Source organism: Myxine glutinosa, chromosome 8 (assembly GCF_964187855.1).
Source record: "Myxine glutinosa chromosome 8, kmMyxGlut1.1, whole genome shotgun sequence".
NCBI lineage: Eukaryota > Metazoa > Chordata > Myxini > Myxiniformes > Myxinidae > Myxine > Myxine glutinosa.
In genome coordinates this window covers 43476460-43494669 of record NC_136268.1, presented here as the reverse complement: position 1 = coordinate 43494669, position 18210 = coordinate 43476460, and the positions used below count along the sequence as shown (strand labels likewise).

The following is an 18210-nucleotide window of genomic DNA, read 5'->3' as shown; positions in this document are numbered from 1 at the left end:
CCACCACCACCGCCGACGTGGCGCAGGCGTTCATCACCACCTGGGTCGCGCGCTTCGGCGCACCGGCGGACAACTCGTCCGACCGCGGCCCACAGTTCACGTCCGAACTTTGGGGCGCGGTCGCCCGCTCGTTGGGGGTCACACTGCACCGCACCACGGCCTACCACCCCCATGCCAACGGGTTGTGCGAGCGGTTTCACCGCTCCATGAAGGCCGCACTCATGGCCGGCATTCAGGACGGCGGTTGGACCGACCGGCTGCCGTGGGTCCTTTTGGGCCTCCACACGGCCCCCAAGGAGGACCTCCGGGCGTCCGCCACCGAGCTCGTCTACGGCCAGCCGCTCCGCATCCCGGGCGAGTTCGTGCCCGACGCTACCAGTCCCTGGTCCGCCGCACACCAGCGCTCGGACCTCCAGGAGGCCGCCGGACGATTTGCCCCCGTGCCAACGTCCCGCCACGTTGGCCCCCAGTCCTACGTCCCCCCGGCGCTCCGCACAGCGGAGTACGTCTTTGTGCGTCATGACGCGCACCGGGGGCCACTCCGGCCGCCGTACGACGGGCCCTTCCGGGTCCTGCGACGGGGCGACAAGTCCTTCGTCGTCGACGTCGGCGGCCGGTCGGACCGGATCTCTGTGGACCGCCTCAAACCGGCGCACGTGGACGTCGACCGACCACCACGGTTGGCCCTTCCTCCGCGGCGAGGCCGCCCCCCATCCACAGTTCCCCCCGCTCGACCACCCACCACCCGATCGGATGCCCCGCCCCCCCCACGACCCTCCAGGGGTCGCTTCGGCCGGGTCATCCGGACCCCCCTTAAATTGACCCTGCCGGTGCAGGTCGATTCTGGAGGGCGTGTGTAGCGGTTCCCGCTGAATGTACACAATTGCCTTGCACCTGCCAGGACGTGGCCAGGGCGCGATCGCCATGCCGGGCTCGTCCGGACGGGCCCAGACGCGCCTCTCCTGGGCATGCCCGGACTCGCTGTTCCCGGGCACGCCCGAACCTCCCGGGCACGCCCGGTCTCGTCTTTCCCGGGCATGCCCGCTCTCGCCTTTCCAGGGCTCGCCCAGAGCGCCCGGGCACGCCCAGCCTCGACTTGCCAGGCCGCGTCCAGGACGCCCGGGCATGTCCAGACTCGCCTTTCCAGGGCTCGCACAGAGCGTCCGGGCATGCCCGCTCTCGCCTTTCCAGGGCTCGCCCAGAGCGCTCGGGCACGCCCAGCCTCGACTTGCCAGGCCGCGTCCAGGACGCCCGGGCATGTCCAGACTCGCCTTTCCAGGACTCGCCCTTGACACCCGGGCATGCCCGGTCTCGGTTTTCCCGGGCAAACGCCCCGGCATAAATGTGTATATATATTGCTGCCCGATAAACGGGTTTGTGAGAATACCTGAGATGTTTTGTTTCAATAAAGCAACTCGGACGAATTCCGTCTTTGGTCGCGTCAATTCTTTCGACTCGCGTTGGAGCGCAGCTCCTTCACCACAATCTTTTGGAAGAACCTCAAGCTTGCTGTTCCCATCTGCTTGAACTTGTAATGTTTGGAGGTGTTTCTGAAAGCTACCACGAAATGCTATTTCACAGCCTCAGAAAATGATCTTCCAATTAACACATCGCTTGGGTTAAGTAGATCTAAGCAGGGATCTAAAGCAGTTCTCTTTCGCATCTATCGAGGGTATGGGTTATCCACTTCTTCCAAATGGCTTCTTCTTCCTCTACACACGAATCTTCTTCTTCTTTAGTATGCTGCACAACGTTGCTGGGCTGTATAATCGACTAGGTGGCGCTGAAGCAGTGCCCCCTTGTATGTTAGCACCAGAATTTGCAATTTGTTCAGCGTGCCGGCGATAGCTCGCCCACTCTTCACAAAGAACACCGTAGGATCTTTAACGTCCACCAACTAATGACAGCAGACGGGAAGCCTTTGCATGGCGCATGGCGGTTCAATCAACTTCCGGTTGATTTAATGCTCGTTCCACATGTCGGCAGACACTTCACCAGCAAGACTAGTTCTTCGTTCTATACTTTCTAGATTGACCACTGTGCCTCATTTGGACTTTTCCTGCTTTACAACTGTTACGGTGGTTCCATGACACTGCAGGTGAGCATGCAACTCATACCAGGTGTGTGTTCAGTCACCAAGCAGCTTGTTAGCGCTTGCCAAGCCAGCCGTTCTTTACCAACGGTTTCCAATGGTGGTTGCTTGAGTGCTTAAGCCGCTTGGCGAGCACTCTACAAGAAACTTGGTAAATTGTCCCTTGTTAATGCAAGTTTGATTTGTATAATAGTTAATACAGTGTATATTCTTGTGTTGATATCGGGTTTATTTTATTCACAATAACCGTCGTGATAAGTTATTAATATTATAACGGTATTGTATTTATCATAGAAACCACGACGTCAAAGGTAACCCGGAGACTATCCACCAAACTTGCAATAGGTTCTTCACGGAACAAATTAAAACACGAAATGACAAAAGTTTCAATTGAAAAGAAATAAGTATGCACTTGAATAAATAATTAAAATTTCAGACGAAAGGAAAAGAATGAAACCTGCAGAAGCTTTATGAAAATCAGATTAATTTTCCCGGGCATCGTTTCCGCTCTACGACCTGCTCACCTGGGTTCAATCGGCAGTAGAGTTGTTAAAACGAATTTCCGCAAGGTTTTACAAAACACGCAAAGATATATGTGTGCCGCTGTTTTCATGTGACGCAGCTTTCACGTCGATCAACCCATGAACGCACTGTGCAACTGCCATGGCGGTGTGATCGATTCAGTCAACAATAAACGATTACTGTACGTTGATTTTATAGAAGAATGTTCATTCATTTCCTTCGTCAGGCCGCGTTTCCTTCTTCCGTTTGTCATTTTTTTTGTTCTGCGTTAGTGAATTCGCAACGGAAAGTGTAACGTCATCTCCAGAAAAAGCGATTTAATTTCATGGATTGAGGATCCTGTGGAGAAGGTGTGTGTGGTCGGGAGAGGAGACGATCCTTTTGGCTGGTACGGGTTTGTAATTGTGTGGCAAGGAGAGGAGGGTCGTCGTGGCCGGGGCAGGTGATGATCCCCATGGTACTGGAAGGGTGAGGGTCTGCGTGGCCCGGCAGGAGAAGAACCCTTTGGCTAGTAGTAGTAGTAGTAGTAGGTAGTTGGAGAGAAGAGGGTCCCCATACGAGGGTGAGGGTCTGTGCGTCCGGTAGAGGAGAGATTCCCCGTGACCAGTGGAGGTTCCTCATGGTCAGTAGACGATCCCCGTGACCAATAGAGGATCCCTGTGGCCGAGAGAGATAGGAGAGGATCCCTGTGGCCAGTGGAGGACACCCTGTGCCAGTGGACTTTCAGAGTGGCCAGTAGAGGATCCCTGTGACCCTGTGACCAATAGAGGATCCCTGTGACCAATAGAGGATCCCTGTGGCCGAGAGATATAGGAGAGGATCCCTGTGGCCAGTGGAGGACACCCTGTGCCATTGGAGGTTCAGAGTGGCCAGTAGAGGACGACCCACAGCTACCCACAGCTTCACTGACCGAGAGAAGAAAGGATCCCCGTGACTCGTAGAGGATCCCCGTGACCCGGACAGCAGAGAATCCTTTTGGCGGGTGACTGTCTGCATGACCAAGGGAGGTCCTCCTGGCAAGGAGAGTGTACAACTCACTCGATCTCCCAACATGCAGGTGAATTGGAGACTTTGTTTAATACAATATATTAATATTATTGACGTAATCATCTGCTTTTACTCTTTTGTTATTATTATGACCAGTGTGAAGATCATTCCAAAATCTTTTCTGTGATGAAGAGTATAAGGACATATGCAGAGGGCCGTGTTAGTCATTTTAGGTATTGGATGGAGGTGAGTAAAGAAAAGGTGAGGGTAAGAGATGTTTGTAGGTGAGAAGAGGAATATAAGGTGAGATAGAGGAGTCAAATTTTTCTGTTCCTAATTGCATAATGAATGTGTAACATCGTGAAACAAACATGGGAGTGAATGTGGAGTCTCCTTTCAAGCAATATTCCATTGGAACTTCAAGCTCTTTAATTCTGCCATTTTATATGCTGTGAGTTTGTGTGATTATCATTTTGTGAAAGTGACAACTTGCCAACATCCAATGTGTGTGTGTGTGTGTGTGTGTGTGTGTGTGTGTGTGTGTGTGTGTGTGTGTGTGTGTGTGTGTGTGTGTGTGTGTGTGTGTGTGTGTGTGTGTGTGTGTGTGTGCGCGCGCGCGTTTTGTACAGCATCTTGCAGTGATGGAGATTGATAAACTGCTGGAAAGTTTTCACAATTTACCCGGGTATGTCCATCACTTCCTTACACGTTATTAAACCGTCGGATCGGATAAAGTCAAACCAGATGGTGACTTTGTCTGCAAGTATCCAATGACATGCAGGTATTAATCATTGCATTAGTTAGGCTCGGATTTGCAAGGAATGTAATGTAACCTTTCATAAAGACGAGGTGACAATGTTCTCCTGACCAAATTGGTTCAACAACTTGTACAGTAAAAACTAGAGAGTTCAGAGAAAACATTACCCCATGCAGTCTTCAGAGAAGCAAGGGAATGGGCGGAGTCTGTGAGCAGCAAATTTGATTGGTCAAGATGATGGAAAATTCCGTAATATTTTGTCCAAGTATGGAGTACTGGTCTCCCCTCTGGGCTGGTGCTCCTGCCTTACACCTCGCTAGGCTTCACGCTGTAGAAACAGTCTTTTAGAATCATTGGTATGTTTTTTTTTTTCCTTTGGTAGAGGAATTTTTTTTTTAATCTCAGTCCTCTCTACGAATGCGCAATCACGACAAATTCAGAGGCAAAGTACTGCTAAACTACAAGTTCGTTTTGAGATTCATGTTACAATTCGTGTTCAAAATGTAACGTTCAGTTTCAATGAAATTGTTCCTCATTCAGAAACTGACATTTGTAGACAGAGACAGACGGACAAAGTGTACCAATTGCTGAAGCCCGCTTTATGCATTCGGAGCACAATATGCATAATTATTATTAAACAGGATTGTGGCATAATAGGCATTACACACATTCGTAGCATAATATGCATTATTTCACACAATCCTAGCGTAATATGCATTTTTGCACACAATCGCAGTGTAGTATGCATTATTGCACATGATTGCAGCGTAATGTGCATTATTGCACACAATCGTAGCGTAATATGCATTTTTGCACACAATCGTAGCGTAATATGCATTATTGCACACAATCGTAGCGTAATATGCATTATTGCACACAATCATAGCGTAATATGCATTATTGCACACAATCGTCACGTAATATGCATTATTGCGCACAATCGTAGCGTAATATGCATTATTGCACACAATCGTCACGTAATATGCATTATTGCGCACAATCGTAGCGTAATATGCATTATTGCACACAATCGCAGGGTAGTATGCATTATTGCACACGATCACAGCGTAATGTGCATTATTGCACAAAATTGTAGCGTAATATGCATTATTGCACACAATTGTAGCGTAATATGCATTATTGCACACGATCATAGCATAGTATGCATTATTGCACACAATTTTAGCGTAGTATGCATTATTGCACACAATTGTAACGTAATATGCATTATTGCACATGATCGTAGCGTAATATGCATTATTGCACGCAATCGTAGCGTAATATGCATTACTGCACGTAATTATAGCATAATATGCATTATTGCACATAATTGTAGCGTAATATGCATTATTGCACACGATCGTAGCGTAATATGCATTATTGCACGCAATCGTAGCGTAATATGCATTTTTGCACGCAATCGTAGCGTAATATGCATTATTGCACGCAATCGTAACGTAATATGCATTATTGCACGCAATTGTAGCGTAATATGCATCATTGCACGGAATCGTGGCGTAATATGCATTGTTGCACACAATCGTAGTGGCGTAATATGCATTGTTGCACACAATCATAGTGTGGTATGCATTATTGCACACAATCGCAGCGTAATGTGCATTATTGCACACAATTGTAGCGTAATATGCATTATTGCACACGATCATAGCATAGTATGCATTATTGCACACAATTTTAGCGTAGTATGCATTATTGCACACGATTGTAGCGTAGTATGCATTATTGCATGCAATCGTAGCGTAATATGCATTATTGCACACAATCGTAGCGTAATATGCATTATTGCACCACAATCGTAGCGTAATATGCATTATTGCACGTAATCGTAGCGTAATATGCATTATTGCGCACAATCGTAGTGCAATATGCATTTTTCAGTTTGCAGCAGCAGACCGGTGGATGCCTTATGGATGGGAACCTGGCTGCAGAATCGCATGGGTTCAGTGTCTTGTTTATGTGAATGTATTCAGTCCATTGATGAACATAATGTGAAGTGAATTTTTTAATGATAATGTGTTCCTAAATTCTGCTCTGCAATGTACTGTTGTATCCATTATTTATTTGAAGTGTGTTTGTTCTTGTTTTGTTGTTGTTGTCTGTGGGCAGCAAACACATCTATAATGAGAATCTGTGTTTACAAGGAAACTTCTCCGAAAGACAAAGGAAAAAGCCATTTTACCAATCATTACTGTTGATATATCTGAATCCATTAAGCTTAATTTATCAATTTGCTTATTGTCCATGTACTCATTAACTTGATATAATGTAATAGGATACAGTGTGTACCTGCAGTGCTATTCAATTTCTCGGCGGGGAACACAGCCAGGTTACAAGCTTTTATGTTGATACGTTCACAACCTAAATGCAAGCAGGACAGCCAGATTTGCATCCCCATCCAAAGGATCGTGTGTTCTGATATGCAGCACCCACTGCACAAGGATGGCAGTTTTTTTTTTTCTACCTCGACGGAGAACAAATCCATTATCATTTTTCTGGCTCGGAGGAAAACACAGTACCAACTGAACTATCCTGCCCTTCCTCAACCTCCCCCTTACATGGTCTACAAACCAATTAGTGATAATCAGGTTTGATTGTGCTAACCTTCCGATATGTCACGGTATTGAGCATATTTAAGCTGATAAGTCGAAGACAATTTGGAGGACTGATTAAAGCATCAGGCAAGCTTACCTGTTGCACGAGGTACAGACCCCCAATTTTTTGGTCTGCGTCACTGTATAGACAAAAACAAAATGGAAAACAGAATTTGCTTTGCATTTTAGACTGCACCAATAAGACTTGTTGCTCCATGTAAGCAAATGAAAAGCATGGAAGATCATTGTTTATAGCAATTAACCCTTAAACTGGTAGCAATGTTTACATTTACATTTATATTTTTGATATGACATCCAAGTAGTCATAGGCGATCAATGGTTCGTGATCTACCCGCGCGTGGTTCTTGGATACGCATTTGCAGCGATGAAAATGGGGCATTCGAGGCAGAACTGCGGGAGCTGATGCGCCAGGTTGATGCAATGCTCGCACAGATGCAGTGTGAGGGAGAGCGCATGGAGATGCAAGCTCAGGAGCGGTTGGCCGTGCGAGAACAGGAACTCGTCTCGACACTTGCCACACTAGATCAACGGCACCAAGAGGTGGGAGAAAGCAAGATGTTTTTCATGTGGGCGTTTTATTTCCACTCTGTTGTGTTATGTCCCCATCAGGAAGGTTATCCCGGGGAGCAGGATAATTGCAAAGTCAAAGTAATAGAGATATGTGCTCCCTTTTCCTCGTCCGGGTCATGCCAGGACTCCCTGAGAATTTTGAGGTTTGTTGAGGGTGTGCACTTTGTGAGCATCTCATGGTCTTGGACATTGCTTGGAATGTGGCTGGTGTCGAGTAGAAGTCCATTTTGAGCCTCATTTCAAATGCCATCACATTTGTATCCCCACTTAATCACCCGTACATTCATTATTTATCTCTTGCTGAACTTACATTTCTTGTGAGCACATGCATCAATGATCCAACATTTTTTGCGAGTGCTGTTATCAATTGTTGTACAGTGTTTATTATTGGACCTTATGCCAAACATCTACGACCATGCAAATGGTCGCAGTTTTTTCGGAGTTGAAAATGTACTTTTTAAAGGTAACCACTCCATTGTAGGGCAGGCATTTATCTGGGCAGGAAACAGAAACAACAAGCTTTGAGATATTGTGCAGGGTATTGATATATGAATGGCCATTGGCTCTTTGACATCCTCCAGCCAAGCTCTAGCATGCGGGAAAGCCAACCATCAATGCTAATCTAAAAGTAATTTAGTCGCAGGTCTCCACGAGCTTTATGTGGTTGTGTGGTTGCTGTTGTTGATCTTGTTGTTGTTGGCCGTCGATTGTTGAAATGTGCACCAATTGGTCGGACAGCTGCCGGACCCCACCCACATGTTCTCACTTGAGTCCACCCACCATGGCACCCAGCCAAAAAAATATGGCCGCCCTCATGGTTTTCTGGTGGGCCTAAGACATCAGGACTGTAGGCCTCTGCTGGTTATACACTCCGGGTGTGTTGTCAGATTTCCATTGGCTTTGTGTGGGTCGAGTGTTGATTGGAAGGGGGAGGGTTCATACGTCTTGTTTTGACGCATTGCATCCTGTGCTGCTTCTTTTTGTTTTCTCCAAATTAATGTCAAAACTCGTAAAATAATACCACAACTTTGTGGGGGACTTTTGTCATCAAGGTATCGCTAGTTGGAGTGACATGATGGAAAAGTTTTTCAAAGTGGAATATTTCAGGTAAAAAGAACAGACACAATGGTAATAAATCACATTTCATGCTGATCAACCCTCCTTATTATCACATTGCACCACTCAGCATTTGATGTGCATGTAATACCAAAATCGCAAGGGACAAATTGGTCTTTAATCCCAGCAGAACAACTACGGTGCATAACAGATTTTGCATAATTTTGCATCAAAATTTGCGTAGTACCACTGACGGTTGCTAACTAGTTATGGGGAAGAAAAAAAGCAAACAACCATAAGACCGACTGCTAACACCCAGTGGGTATTTGCTATGCTGAGCAGGTTGTCATGCTGAGACAGCAGCTGTTGGATTCGGAACAAAGGCAGCACAACATGAGCAGCCGATACGATGCAGAGTTGCAGGAATTCAAGGAACAGGTACTGACTGTGAAGCAACACATTATCGATGTAGATATTTATAAAACAAAAGAAGTTGAAGTTCATTATTATTATTTTTGTCTGAAGGTAAATGTGTTGATGAACAAACGAATGGAGAGAATTACAATTTATTTATATTAACATTCCGTTTATATCAAAATATAAATGTGCCCTTTCCCTTGTCTAGACAAATATCTAGGGTGGAGGGGTGTTGTTGCTGATACATGAGGGTTGCAGGATATTATGAGAATAATTTTAATGGTTGTCCTTCATCGTCGAGAGCGTAGGTTTGTTTATGGTGCAGAATCTGCTGGCACCAACACTCTGAGATGGCAAGCAGTGTAACCTGGTATTGAGGAATGTTCTGGACGATCAGACTACTTCCTACCTGCAGTTTAGGCAGGAATGTGTAGTACGAAGAAGGTGCCAGCGATAACTCACTTCCCCATCATGAAAAACACCATGGGAACTTTAAAATCCATGAAGAACCGGTGCTAGCAGACGGATCCTCCGGCTTAACGTCTCTCCGATGAATACCAGGGTGACAGTTTACAGCTGAGTCAATGTTCGAACCCAAGCTAGGTCGCTCAGAAGAGAGTGCACCTATCTCTTGGCTATTCTGCCAGCCAATGAAAGTAATATGTTAGGAGGGTGGTCTGATGCCGAAAACTCCACTGGATGTAAATTCGAGTTTATTATTACTGTAGAACGTTCTCTACGATGCCTCATCAAGAGCAGGTGGTAATAATTGCCAGCCAATAACAGTTGGTGACTCTTGAAGCAGGCCTCAAGGGATGCTTGATTCTTGCATAACGAAATCGGTAAAACTCTGCTGTGCCATCACCATAAATATGAAAAAAAAATACATCCAGAATAAGTAGAATGTCCACCATACATGCCAAGATTCATCGCCATGAGAAGAAGTGCTGTTTGTTTGTGTGTCATGGAACATTGAACCAAACTGTCATCTCTGGCACGTAAATAATGTCACGTTAATATGACAGATCTGTTTCTCATTATATCTAAGTCGGCAAAAAGTTTCAGCCCATCTGTTGCTTCAGTGATGAAGATTTTAGTACCAAGTAAAAAACTGATGAATATCGTCTTCGACGTCAAGGGACAGGATTCATTAAGTCAGTTATTTAAAGGGCCATCCAATGTGGCAGATATGTCAAGAATATTCATGCAAAGACTTGACACCAAACTTTTGTTTCTGTGAATTAAATACAAGCACGTTACTTTAGATAACATTGGTCTCCGGAGGGATAGCGGAGGAGATGATTCCATTATGAGTGCCATGTAGTATAATGTGTGAAGCAAATCTCCGCAAATATCAAGAGGGTCTGATTTATACAACAAGTGTAGATGGCTGTTAGACTCTGTCAAAATACTCGTAATAAGAAGAGATCATCTTGACCTTTTACTTGGGGTGCAGGTCCTTAATTTATTGCTTTGATTGTTGTTGTTGTTGTTGTTGTATAGCCCCGGACAGTTCTCTCAAACAAGGCTGGGCACGGAGACAGCCAGTCGATCTCCCAGGAGCGACCCAGAGATCCCCCACATTCAGGAGGGTGTACCCCCACCTTCACGAAGTTAGAGCCGTGACAGAGTTAGAGAAAGAGAGGCTACAGAGAAAGGGCCGGTCCATGGGGACAGATCGGCACTCTGACCATGCCCCACCGAATCTGAGCAGCAGGAAAGAATGGGGGAAGATTTGGCCCTGACTTGCACGAAGAGGCAGCCCCGATAGATGTTGAGCCAAACTGATAGCGATTGATCAGAATTGATTGATCCTGTGCAATACAATATGGTACAACTAGTAAAAAGCCCGTCATACATTACGGTTTGTAACAGTTTATTCGACGGTGCAGCCTCACGAGCGTCGAGCGTGCCAAAGTCTGAAGTCTTGGCCTGGTGTCAGGTGGGCCTGTATTCTTTATTTATGAGACCTCGTAAGGATGTAAATGAACACTCGTTTTACTCTGCGCGCATTGTACGTCACGCATAGAGAATTTCACCTCCCTGCGCCTTGTATTTCTTGTTATTTTAGAAAACGCTTCTGTACACCGCCCTTAAGGCTCGGTTTGCAAGCTACCGTCTACAACTCCAATGTAAGAAGCATAATTACTCTTTATGGAAAATATTTTTCGAGTTTGTTTTATCCTCAAAAATAGACCGTAGTAAACACACATTTGTGTTAAAAGATTGGCCTTAAAAACCTACCCTTATGAAGGGGAACAAATATCTGTACAAACACAAACTGGCATTGTGTTTTATATTGTAGATAAGCTGACTGATCAACATTTGATGCTTGTGTGGGTGTGAGCAGGTCTCCAAGCTCAATGCCAGATATGAGAAGTTGCAAAGATATCATCAGAGGATTATGCGTGAAGCCAGTCGCTGGCAACGACAGGGCGAGACCAATGATAGCCACTTGGAGGTTGGCCGTCTCACTCTCAAACTAGATGTGAAACGAAAAGATTGAACAGATTAATGGGGAAGCATTTTCTGCTGGGTGAGGTGTTGATCATTCTGTTAATAACGATGAGTGTACCAGGATTTATGTGACATCGTTGTGTGTTCTGCCGCCGTGTGCTTCCTCCTGTTTGGCAGGAGTTCCGCAACAAGTCCAAAGCATGGGAGAAGCAACAAGCCGCATACCAGCGGCAGGGGAAGTCACTGGAAGGCCGTTGCCAGGCTGTCATTGTAAGTAATAAAATACAGTATAGTTTTCTGGATTTTTTTTTTTTTTTTTTTTTTTTTTTTTTTGTATACAAGTTCGAGGCTCGTGAAAGAGCGAACATTAATCACACAGAAAGACAGACACATAAAACAAATAACATCGGGAGCGGTAGACAAGATGGGGAGAGAGGGGGAAGGACACAAACACAACATTTGAGAGCAGGGACCGAGAGACATGGAGACATCGAGAGATCTGTGGGAGGGAGAGGGCTTTGGGGGGGAGGCATGTGAAGGGGGGGGGGGGGTGGGAGAGGTATAAACATATGGACACTGCCAGGACTTCCAGGAAAGAAGTTGGAATTTCAAACAAGGTGGATCTGGGGTGAATTAGTGGGGGTAGAAAAGATCAAGGTTTTGGATGGGGGAAGATAAGAGATGGTGGTGAACAGCTGTTTTAAAGACCTGGAGGGAGGAGTGGGATTGAAGGGAGTGTGGGAGTTTGTTCCAGAGGCGGGAGAAAAGAGGAATGAAAGAGTGAAGGTGAGCAGAGAGCCGAGATTTCGGCAGTTTAACCATCAGAGGGTTGCTGGCAGATCTTGTGCGACCTGTAGGAATATTTGGGGGACAGAGCACAGAGAGAGCTGGGGGAACAAGGCCGGAGAGGAGTCGGTAGAAGACAGAAAGACCACCTACCTGCCTGCGGTGAGTGAGTGAAAGCCCCTCAGAGATAGCTTCATCGCGGGAGATTCCAATGATTTTGAAAGCTTTGGATTCAACAGCGTGAAGCCGAGCCAGGTGTGAGGCAGGAGCACCGGCCCATAGGGGAGAACAGTATTCCATTGAGCTGCGGATGAAAGCCTTGTATGTGGTGAGGAGCTCAGGTGTGCCGAGGAAGGACTTCGCACGACGGAGGATGCCCAGTCGGCGACTGGCTTTGGAGGCCAGCTTGGAAATGTGGTTTTCCCAAGAAAGATCATGGCAGATAGTGAGACCCAAAAGCTTGAGCGACAGAATTTCTTGGAGAGGATTGTTGAGAAAGTAGATGGGAGGGTTGTCCAGTCGATCTTTTCGGAGAGACATAGTAAGAGAGTGAGATTTGTCAGGATTGAAAGACATGTTCCACTTGTTTGACCAGTCTGTGATTTTGTCCAGGTCTTCAGAGAGTGAGGAGGCTGCAGACTGCCGATCTGAGGGAAGAGGAATGGAGCGGCAGAGAGTGGAGTCATCAGCAAAGAGATAGAGAGGATTTTCCAGAGAGTCGGAGAGATCATTGATAAAGACCAGAAAAAGCACAGGGCCCAGCACACTGCCTTGGGGAACTCCAGCCTGAACAGGAAGGGGAGATGAGAGAAATCCATTCAGGGCCACACGTTGACTACGACCAGAGAGGAAGTCTTATTGTCTCTTATTGCTTGCACAGCAAGCAAAATTCTTGATTTTTCCATAATTTAGTTTTCTCAAAAAAAAAGAAAAAAAGAATCAAGTGATTGCACCAAACCTGAGAAGTGGGGGATGGTTTGGGGGATTGAGAGTTTTCCATTAACTCATCCCACATTCATCAGGTTCCTGGTTCCTTTCAAGGAGCTGATGGGCCGATGGACGGACATGAGCATGCTGTGCAGGTTCAAAAGGAAGTACGACAATTAAAGGAGCAGCTGGGTCAGGCACAGGAAGAGGTCAAGGTAAATTACTGATTATTGCTTTGTTGTGGTCTTTCCAAATCAAGTTGGTTTCCCCTTCCTCCAACCCCCCCACCGATCTCCTCCCCAAAGTCAATGATGTTTGACATACAACAACAACAACATGCATTTTAGAGGCCATTTTCCCTACTGGAGCGGGGGTTAGCCTTGCGGTCCCCATGACAATCTTCTCCATTTTGCCCTATTTTCTGCATCTCTCCTTGTTAACCCCCTTGCCCGCATTTCTTCTTCCACCATCTTTAGCCAAGTCTTTCTCGGTCTTCCCCGTCTTCTACTTCCTTCTACATTCATTTCCATCACTCTTCTCAACCAGTCACTTTCATCCTTCCTCAACACATGACCAAACCATCTCAACCTGTTCCTCTTCACAGCATCAATCACAGACTCTATTCCCATCATCTTTCGCAATTCATCATTTGTCTTCCTCTCTCTCAACGATACTCCGCACATCCGTCGAACCATTCGCATTTCCACCCTTTCCAACCTTCGTTGCTGCTCTACATTCATTACCCATGTCTCGCTCCCATAAATCATAACACTTCTCACACATGCAGCATACACCTTTCCCTTCAGCTTCAACGACACACCCCTCATCATCAGCACGCCACTCAGTTCCCGAAACTTCTTCCATGCACATCTCACTCTAGCAACCGTTGCCGAGTCTGATCCACCTTCTCCATTCAGCATGTCTCCGAGGTAGCAAAATGTTTTCACACCTTCCAGCTTCACGCCGTCTCCAAGATCCAACTCAACATTTCCTCTATCTACAGCTCCCTCTGTGCACACCTTACATTTGAATGTAGCTGCCACACTGGTTACGCTTCAGTCACATTTGGCTCAGCGGCCGTAGGGTCTAAAAAATCTACGGCCACTAGCAATTATAGGGTGGCCGCAGTATTTCCACGGTCACACAATGTAGCAGTCACATATGTTTTTATTTTTCGGGTAGCCACACGGGGTATTTAGAAATTGTGGAGACCGAAAACTAGGGGGTGCCGTACGGTCTTTGATTTGATGCACGATGACCTTAGGGCGTCCCTGCGGCGGCCATAGAATTTTCAAGGCAGACGCAAGGTAGCCTCAAGGTGCCCGCAAGGCGACCGCAGGGGGGCCCGAAGGCGAACGTGCGGCCAGACGGACGGTAACGAGTGGGTATATATACCAGTTCTGTTTCATATGTATATCATATCTCATATCGTCATGGCTACGGCTTGTCGAATTGCTACGGCCACCCTAGAAATGAAAAAAGTTATAACTCCGCGCTATAATTCCACAGCGACCCCTGCGGCCTGTAAAAGATAGCCATACGCCCTAGGGCCACCCTGAGGCCACCTCAGAAACTCTGCGGCCGCCGCACGTTTCTGTCAATTTAGGGGGGGGTACGGCCACCGTATCCTAGCCGTAGGGCAAATGTGACTGAGGAGTTAATGACCCTCTCAGACCACTAAATTTTTGATGAACCCACTCAGCGCACATTGTACATTGAATGGAGTTCACTCCGACACCCTTCCTACACACAGCACATGGCCACTTCCCAGTTCTTTCCACCTCACCACATGCTTTACCACTTGCCATCACCTTCGTCTTTCCGATATTCACCTTCAGACCTTTTGTCTCCATACATTCCTTCCACTTGTTCATCTTTTCCTTCAGTCCATCCATACTTTCCGCAATCAACACCAGATCATCTGCATACAACAACTCCCACGGTAAACCCTCCTTCACGTTCTGAGCCAGCACCTCCATCACAGCTACAAATAGTAGTGGACTTAGTACCGACCCCTAATGCACTCCCACCTTCACCTCAAACTCACCACTGTTCCCGTCCTTCGTCCTTACAGCTGTGCACGCTCTTTTGTACATTGCCATCACTACTCTGATCAACCATTCCTCCACTCCTAACTTCCTCAATGCCCATGTCAATACTTCGCGTGGAACCCTATCGAATGCTTTCTCCAGATCAACAAACCCAAGAAACAACTTCTTCCTCTTCTCCATGTACTTCTCCTGCAACTGCCTCACAATGAAAAGCGTGTCTGTCGTTCCTCTTCCTGGCATAAATCCAAACTGCATTTTGTCGATCTTCACTCACTTCAAAATGATGTTTGACATAATTGATCAAAATATTACAATAGACGTCCTTCGCCCACGTCATACTCACACCCTTTGTCATCTTCAGGGCACCTAGTTGTTTTTTGTTTTTTTGTGGCAACGAACCCATCCTTATGAACGTATTAATCCCCTCACCCCCAGTTTTATGATGTCTATGGTATATTCTATTCTGACTTGAAATTCCACCACTTCCGGGAGTACGATTTTGTTTTTATTTTTTGGCTAGTCGATCTTCACGCAGTTCATCATGCTCAGCATCTCTGCTTTGTTGGGTTCTCTTCTAATGTTAATATTAAAATATGTTTGGCATCAGGCAGGATGAATTAATTTTGAAAGCCTGGTATTGGCTTCGCAGTTAGGGTTCCACCTCTAGGATCGTGAGTTTGAATCCTGGTCGATCGCTGAATTAACGCCAGGGGGGTTGACTCAGCCTGTCATCCTTCAAATTGAGTGTTTGATGATGTTTGTTCATCAAATTGATGTTTCAGGCAAATTGAGTACCAGTTCACTGGTAATTCGCTGTGTGTCGCAAGAGGCGACTAACAGGGTTGGCGGCAGGAAAGGCATATGGCCATAAAACATTGCTTCAAAAAGGGGACCACGGTGCCCCAAAAAGACAAAACTGGCCTCCAAAGGTGGTTCAGTATGAATTAATTTTGTTATTGTCTAAAATCTCCTTGTAAACCCCTCAAGCACAACCACAAGTTTTCAACTCACTCTGTCCAGTCGTTCAGGAGTACGTGAATATAAGCACATTTATAAGTGAAGCATACAGGCAAACGGACACTTCTCAAATTATATTTGAGACTACTTATGTGGCCACATCATTGCACTACTTATCTATATAACCCTATTTGTGAACGTCTGTTTGTTCGGTTGAACCTCATGGACAGCCTAAGGAAGTGGCTCGAGAGGGAAGATGGGGTCCATGAGGGTAACTTTTCACGACAAAAACCACAGGCGCGTCAGATTTAGACTAGGGGCATGGCTTCCTCTGACTAAAAAAAAAGCCCACCACACATGTGACTGACTATTTATTTTCCGGGCAATGTCGGGTAGCTCTGCTAGTATGGCCATAAATTGATAGCTATGCCATAAAGTGTTAAACTAACAACTTGTTGCTCGAATCCCATTTATTTCAACAACAAAAAATAATTTCGGAGCCATTTGTTTATTACTAGCAAAGGTACCCGGTGTTGCCGGGTAATACAGAGTCACTTTGTGATGGGAATATGAAGAGAAAGAGGGAGAGGAGGGGAAGGGGCTGGGGGGATAGCGAAACCTCACCACAAGTTGCTGAACTGTACACTCGGGAAGAGGTGGGTGGACCAAGGAGGGGAGTGGGAGTGAGGGAAAAGAGAGGGAGAGAGAGGAGGGAGGAGGGGTGGTGGAGAGAGAGAGAGAGAGGGAGTGGTGAGAGGAGGGGTGTGGGAGGAGCGAGGTAGGGAGAGGAGGAGACTGGAGGGAGAAAGGAGGATGAGAAGGGGTGGGGGGGGGGTGTGGAAGGGAGAGCGAAGCTTCACCACATGTTGCTATACTGTACAACCGGGGATGGAATGGTGGTCTGAGGAGGGCTTGTGAATGTTGCCGTTGCTTAAAATAAATCCTGGACAGGTAGCCACTCCTATGTGGTACAGAAAAATTTCCACTGAACAGGTATGAGAAGCAACCGCACCGCACAGTGGTGAAGGCAATACAACAAAGCTTTACCCCACTCCATCACCAAGCCACTCAATAATTATGTTTTTTTATTGAATCATTTTACTATTCCTCAAATCTTCTTGTAGTGGATGTTTCAGGTACATAAAACGCAAGTGGGTTTGTCTAACATTTGACGGTGCACATTGTGTTGTTCACTTAATTACAGTTGTTGCAGAAATTGTTGATGACAACCCACCAGGATGCAGACTCTGTAAACGTTGAGCTAAACCAGGAAGTGACACGACTGCGTGCAACTCTGCAAGACAATGAGGACGTCAGGTGATAGCCGTGCTTTCTGCATGAAAGTACGTTAACTCGCTGGGTTGACAGTAGTACATGGTGTTATGTAGAATTATTATATGTAAGTGCAAAATTTGCTACACTAGTGGAACCAATGTTTTTTTGCATCTATATACCCTTGGCAACAAGACCTGAGTTGGTTCCATTTTTTTCAATTGCGTCTTCGGCGGCCATTTTGAATTTCAAAATGGCCGCCATTTTTTGCAATTTTGTATGTATTCTAATTTCTACAGTCTTAAATTACACATAAATAACTATACTTACAATAATGAAAGAAATATGAACATTTGCTTTATTCTTTTTTATCTTACAGGTATTCATAGACAAGTTGGATTTCAGCTTCACTGCCGCATAATGTCATCGTTTGAAGAGCCGCCTTCGAAGAAGCAATGCACAAGTTACGAACTTTGTGTATTCTGCCAAGAGAGAACTCCTGAACCTTTGGTTGACGTTGCTCATGCCAATTTCAAATGTGCAATTTCAAGTTTCCAGGGAGCAGCCACCACCAAAACACAATCACGCAATGAAAAGATAAATGGAACATGTGCACTTATTGGACAGCACATCATCCAGGAGTTCAAATCTGATCGGCAGGTGCAATATCAGCCAAAGTCCTCAACTTCAACCTTCAGGTTCACAACTGAAACGCCATTAGGGGTT

At 46.0% G+C, this 18210-nt stretch overlaps 1 protein-coding gene across 2 annotated transcripts in view; it reads left to right on the top strand.

Moving 5' to 3' along the window:
* The first annotated feature begins 2733 nt into the window (after positions 1-2733).
* Positions 2734-18210, top strand: part of LOC137432434 (uncharacterized) — a 53882-nt gene continuing 38405 nt past the window's right edge. The window contains exons 1-8 of one of the 2 annotated variants that reach the window (XM_068124371.2): positions 2734-3671; positions 4231-4286; positions 7354-7531; positions 8960-9055; positions 11385-11495; positions 11669-11761; positions 13300-13419; positions 17417-17529. In XM_068124371.2, coding sequence (XP_067980472.2) covers positions 3609-3671; positions 4231-4286; positions 7354-7531; positions 8960-9055; positions 11385-11495; positions 11669-11761; positions 13300-13419; positions 17417-17529 — 830 coding nt within the window. In that variant the 5' untranslated portion in view covers positions 2734-3608. The remainder of the gene's footprint in view (positions 3672-4230; positions 4287-7353; positions 7532-8959; positions 9056-11384; positions 11496-11668; positions 11762-13299; positions 13420-17416; positions 17530-18210) is intronic. The other variant, XM_068124370.2, reaches the window with a different exon arrangement.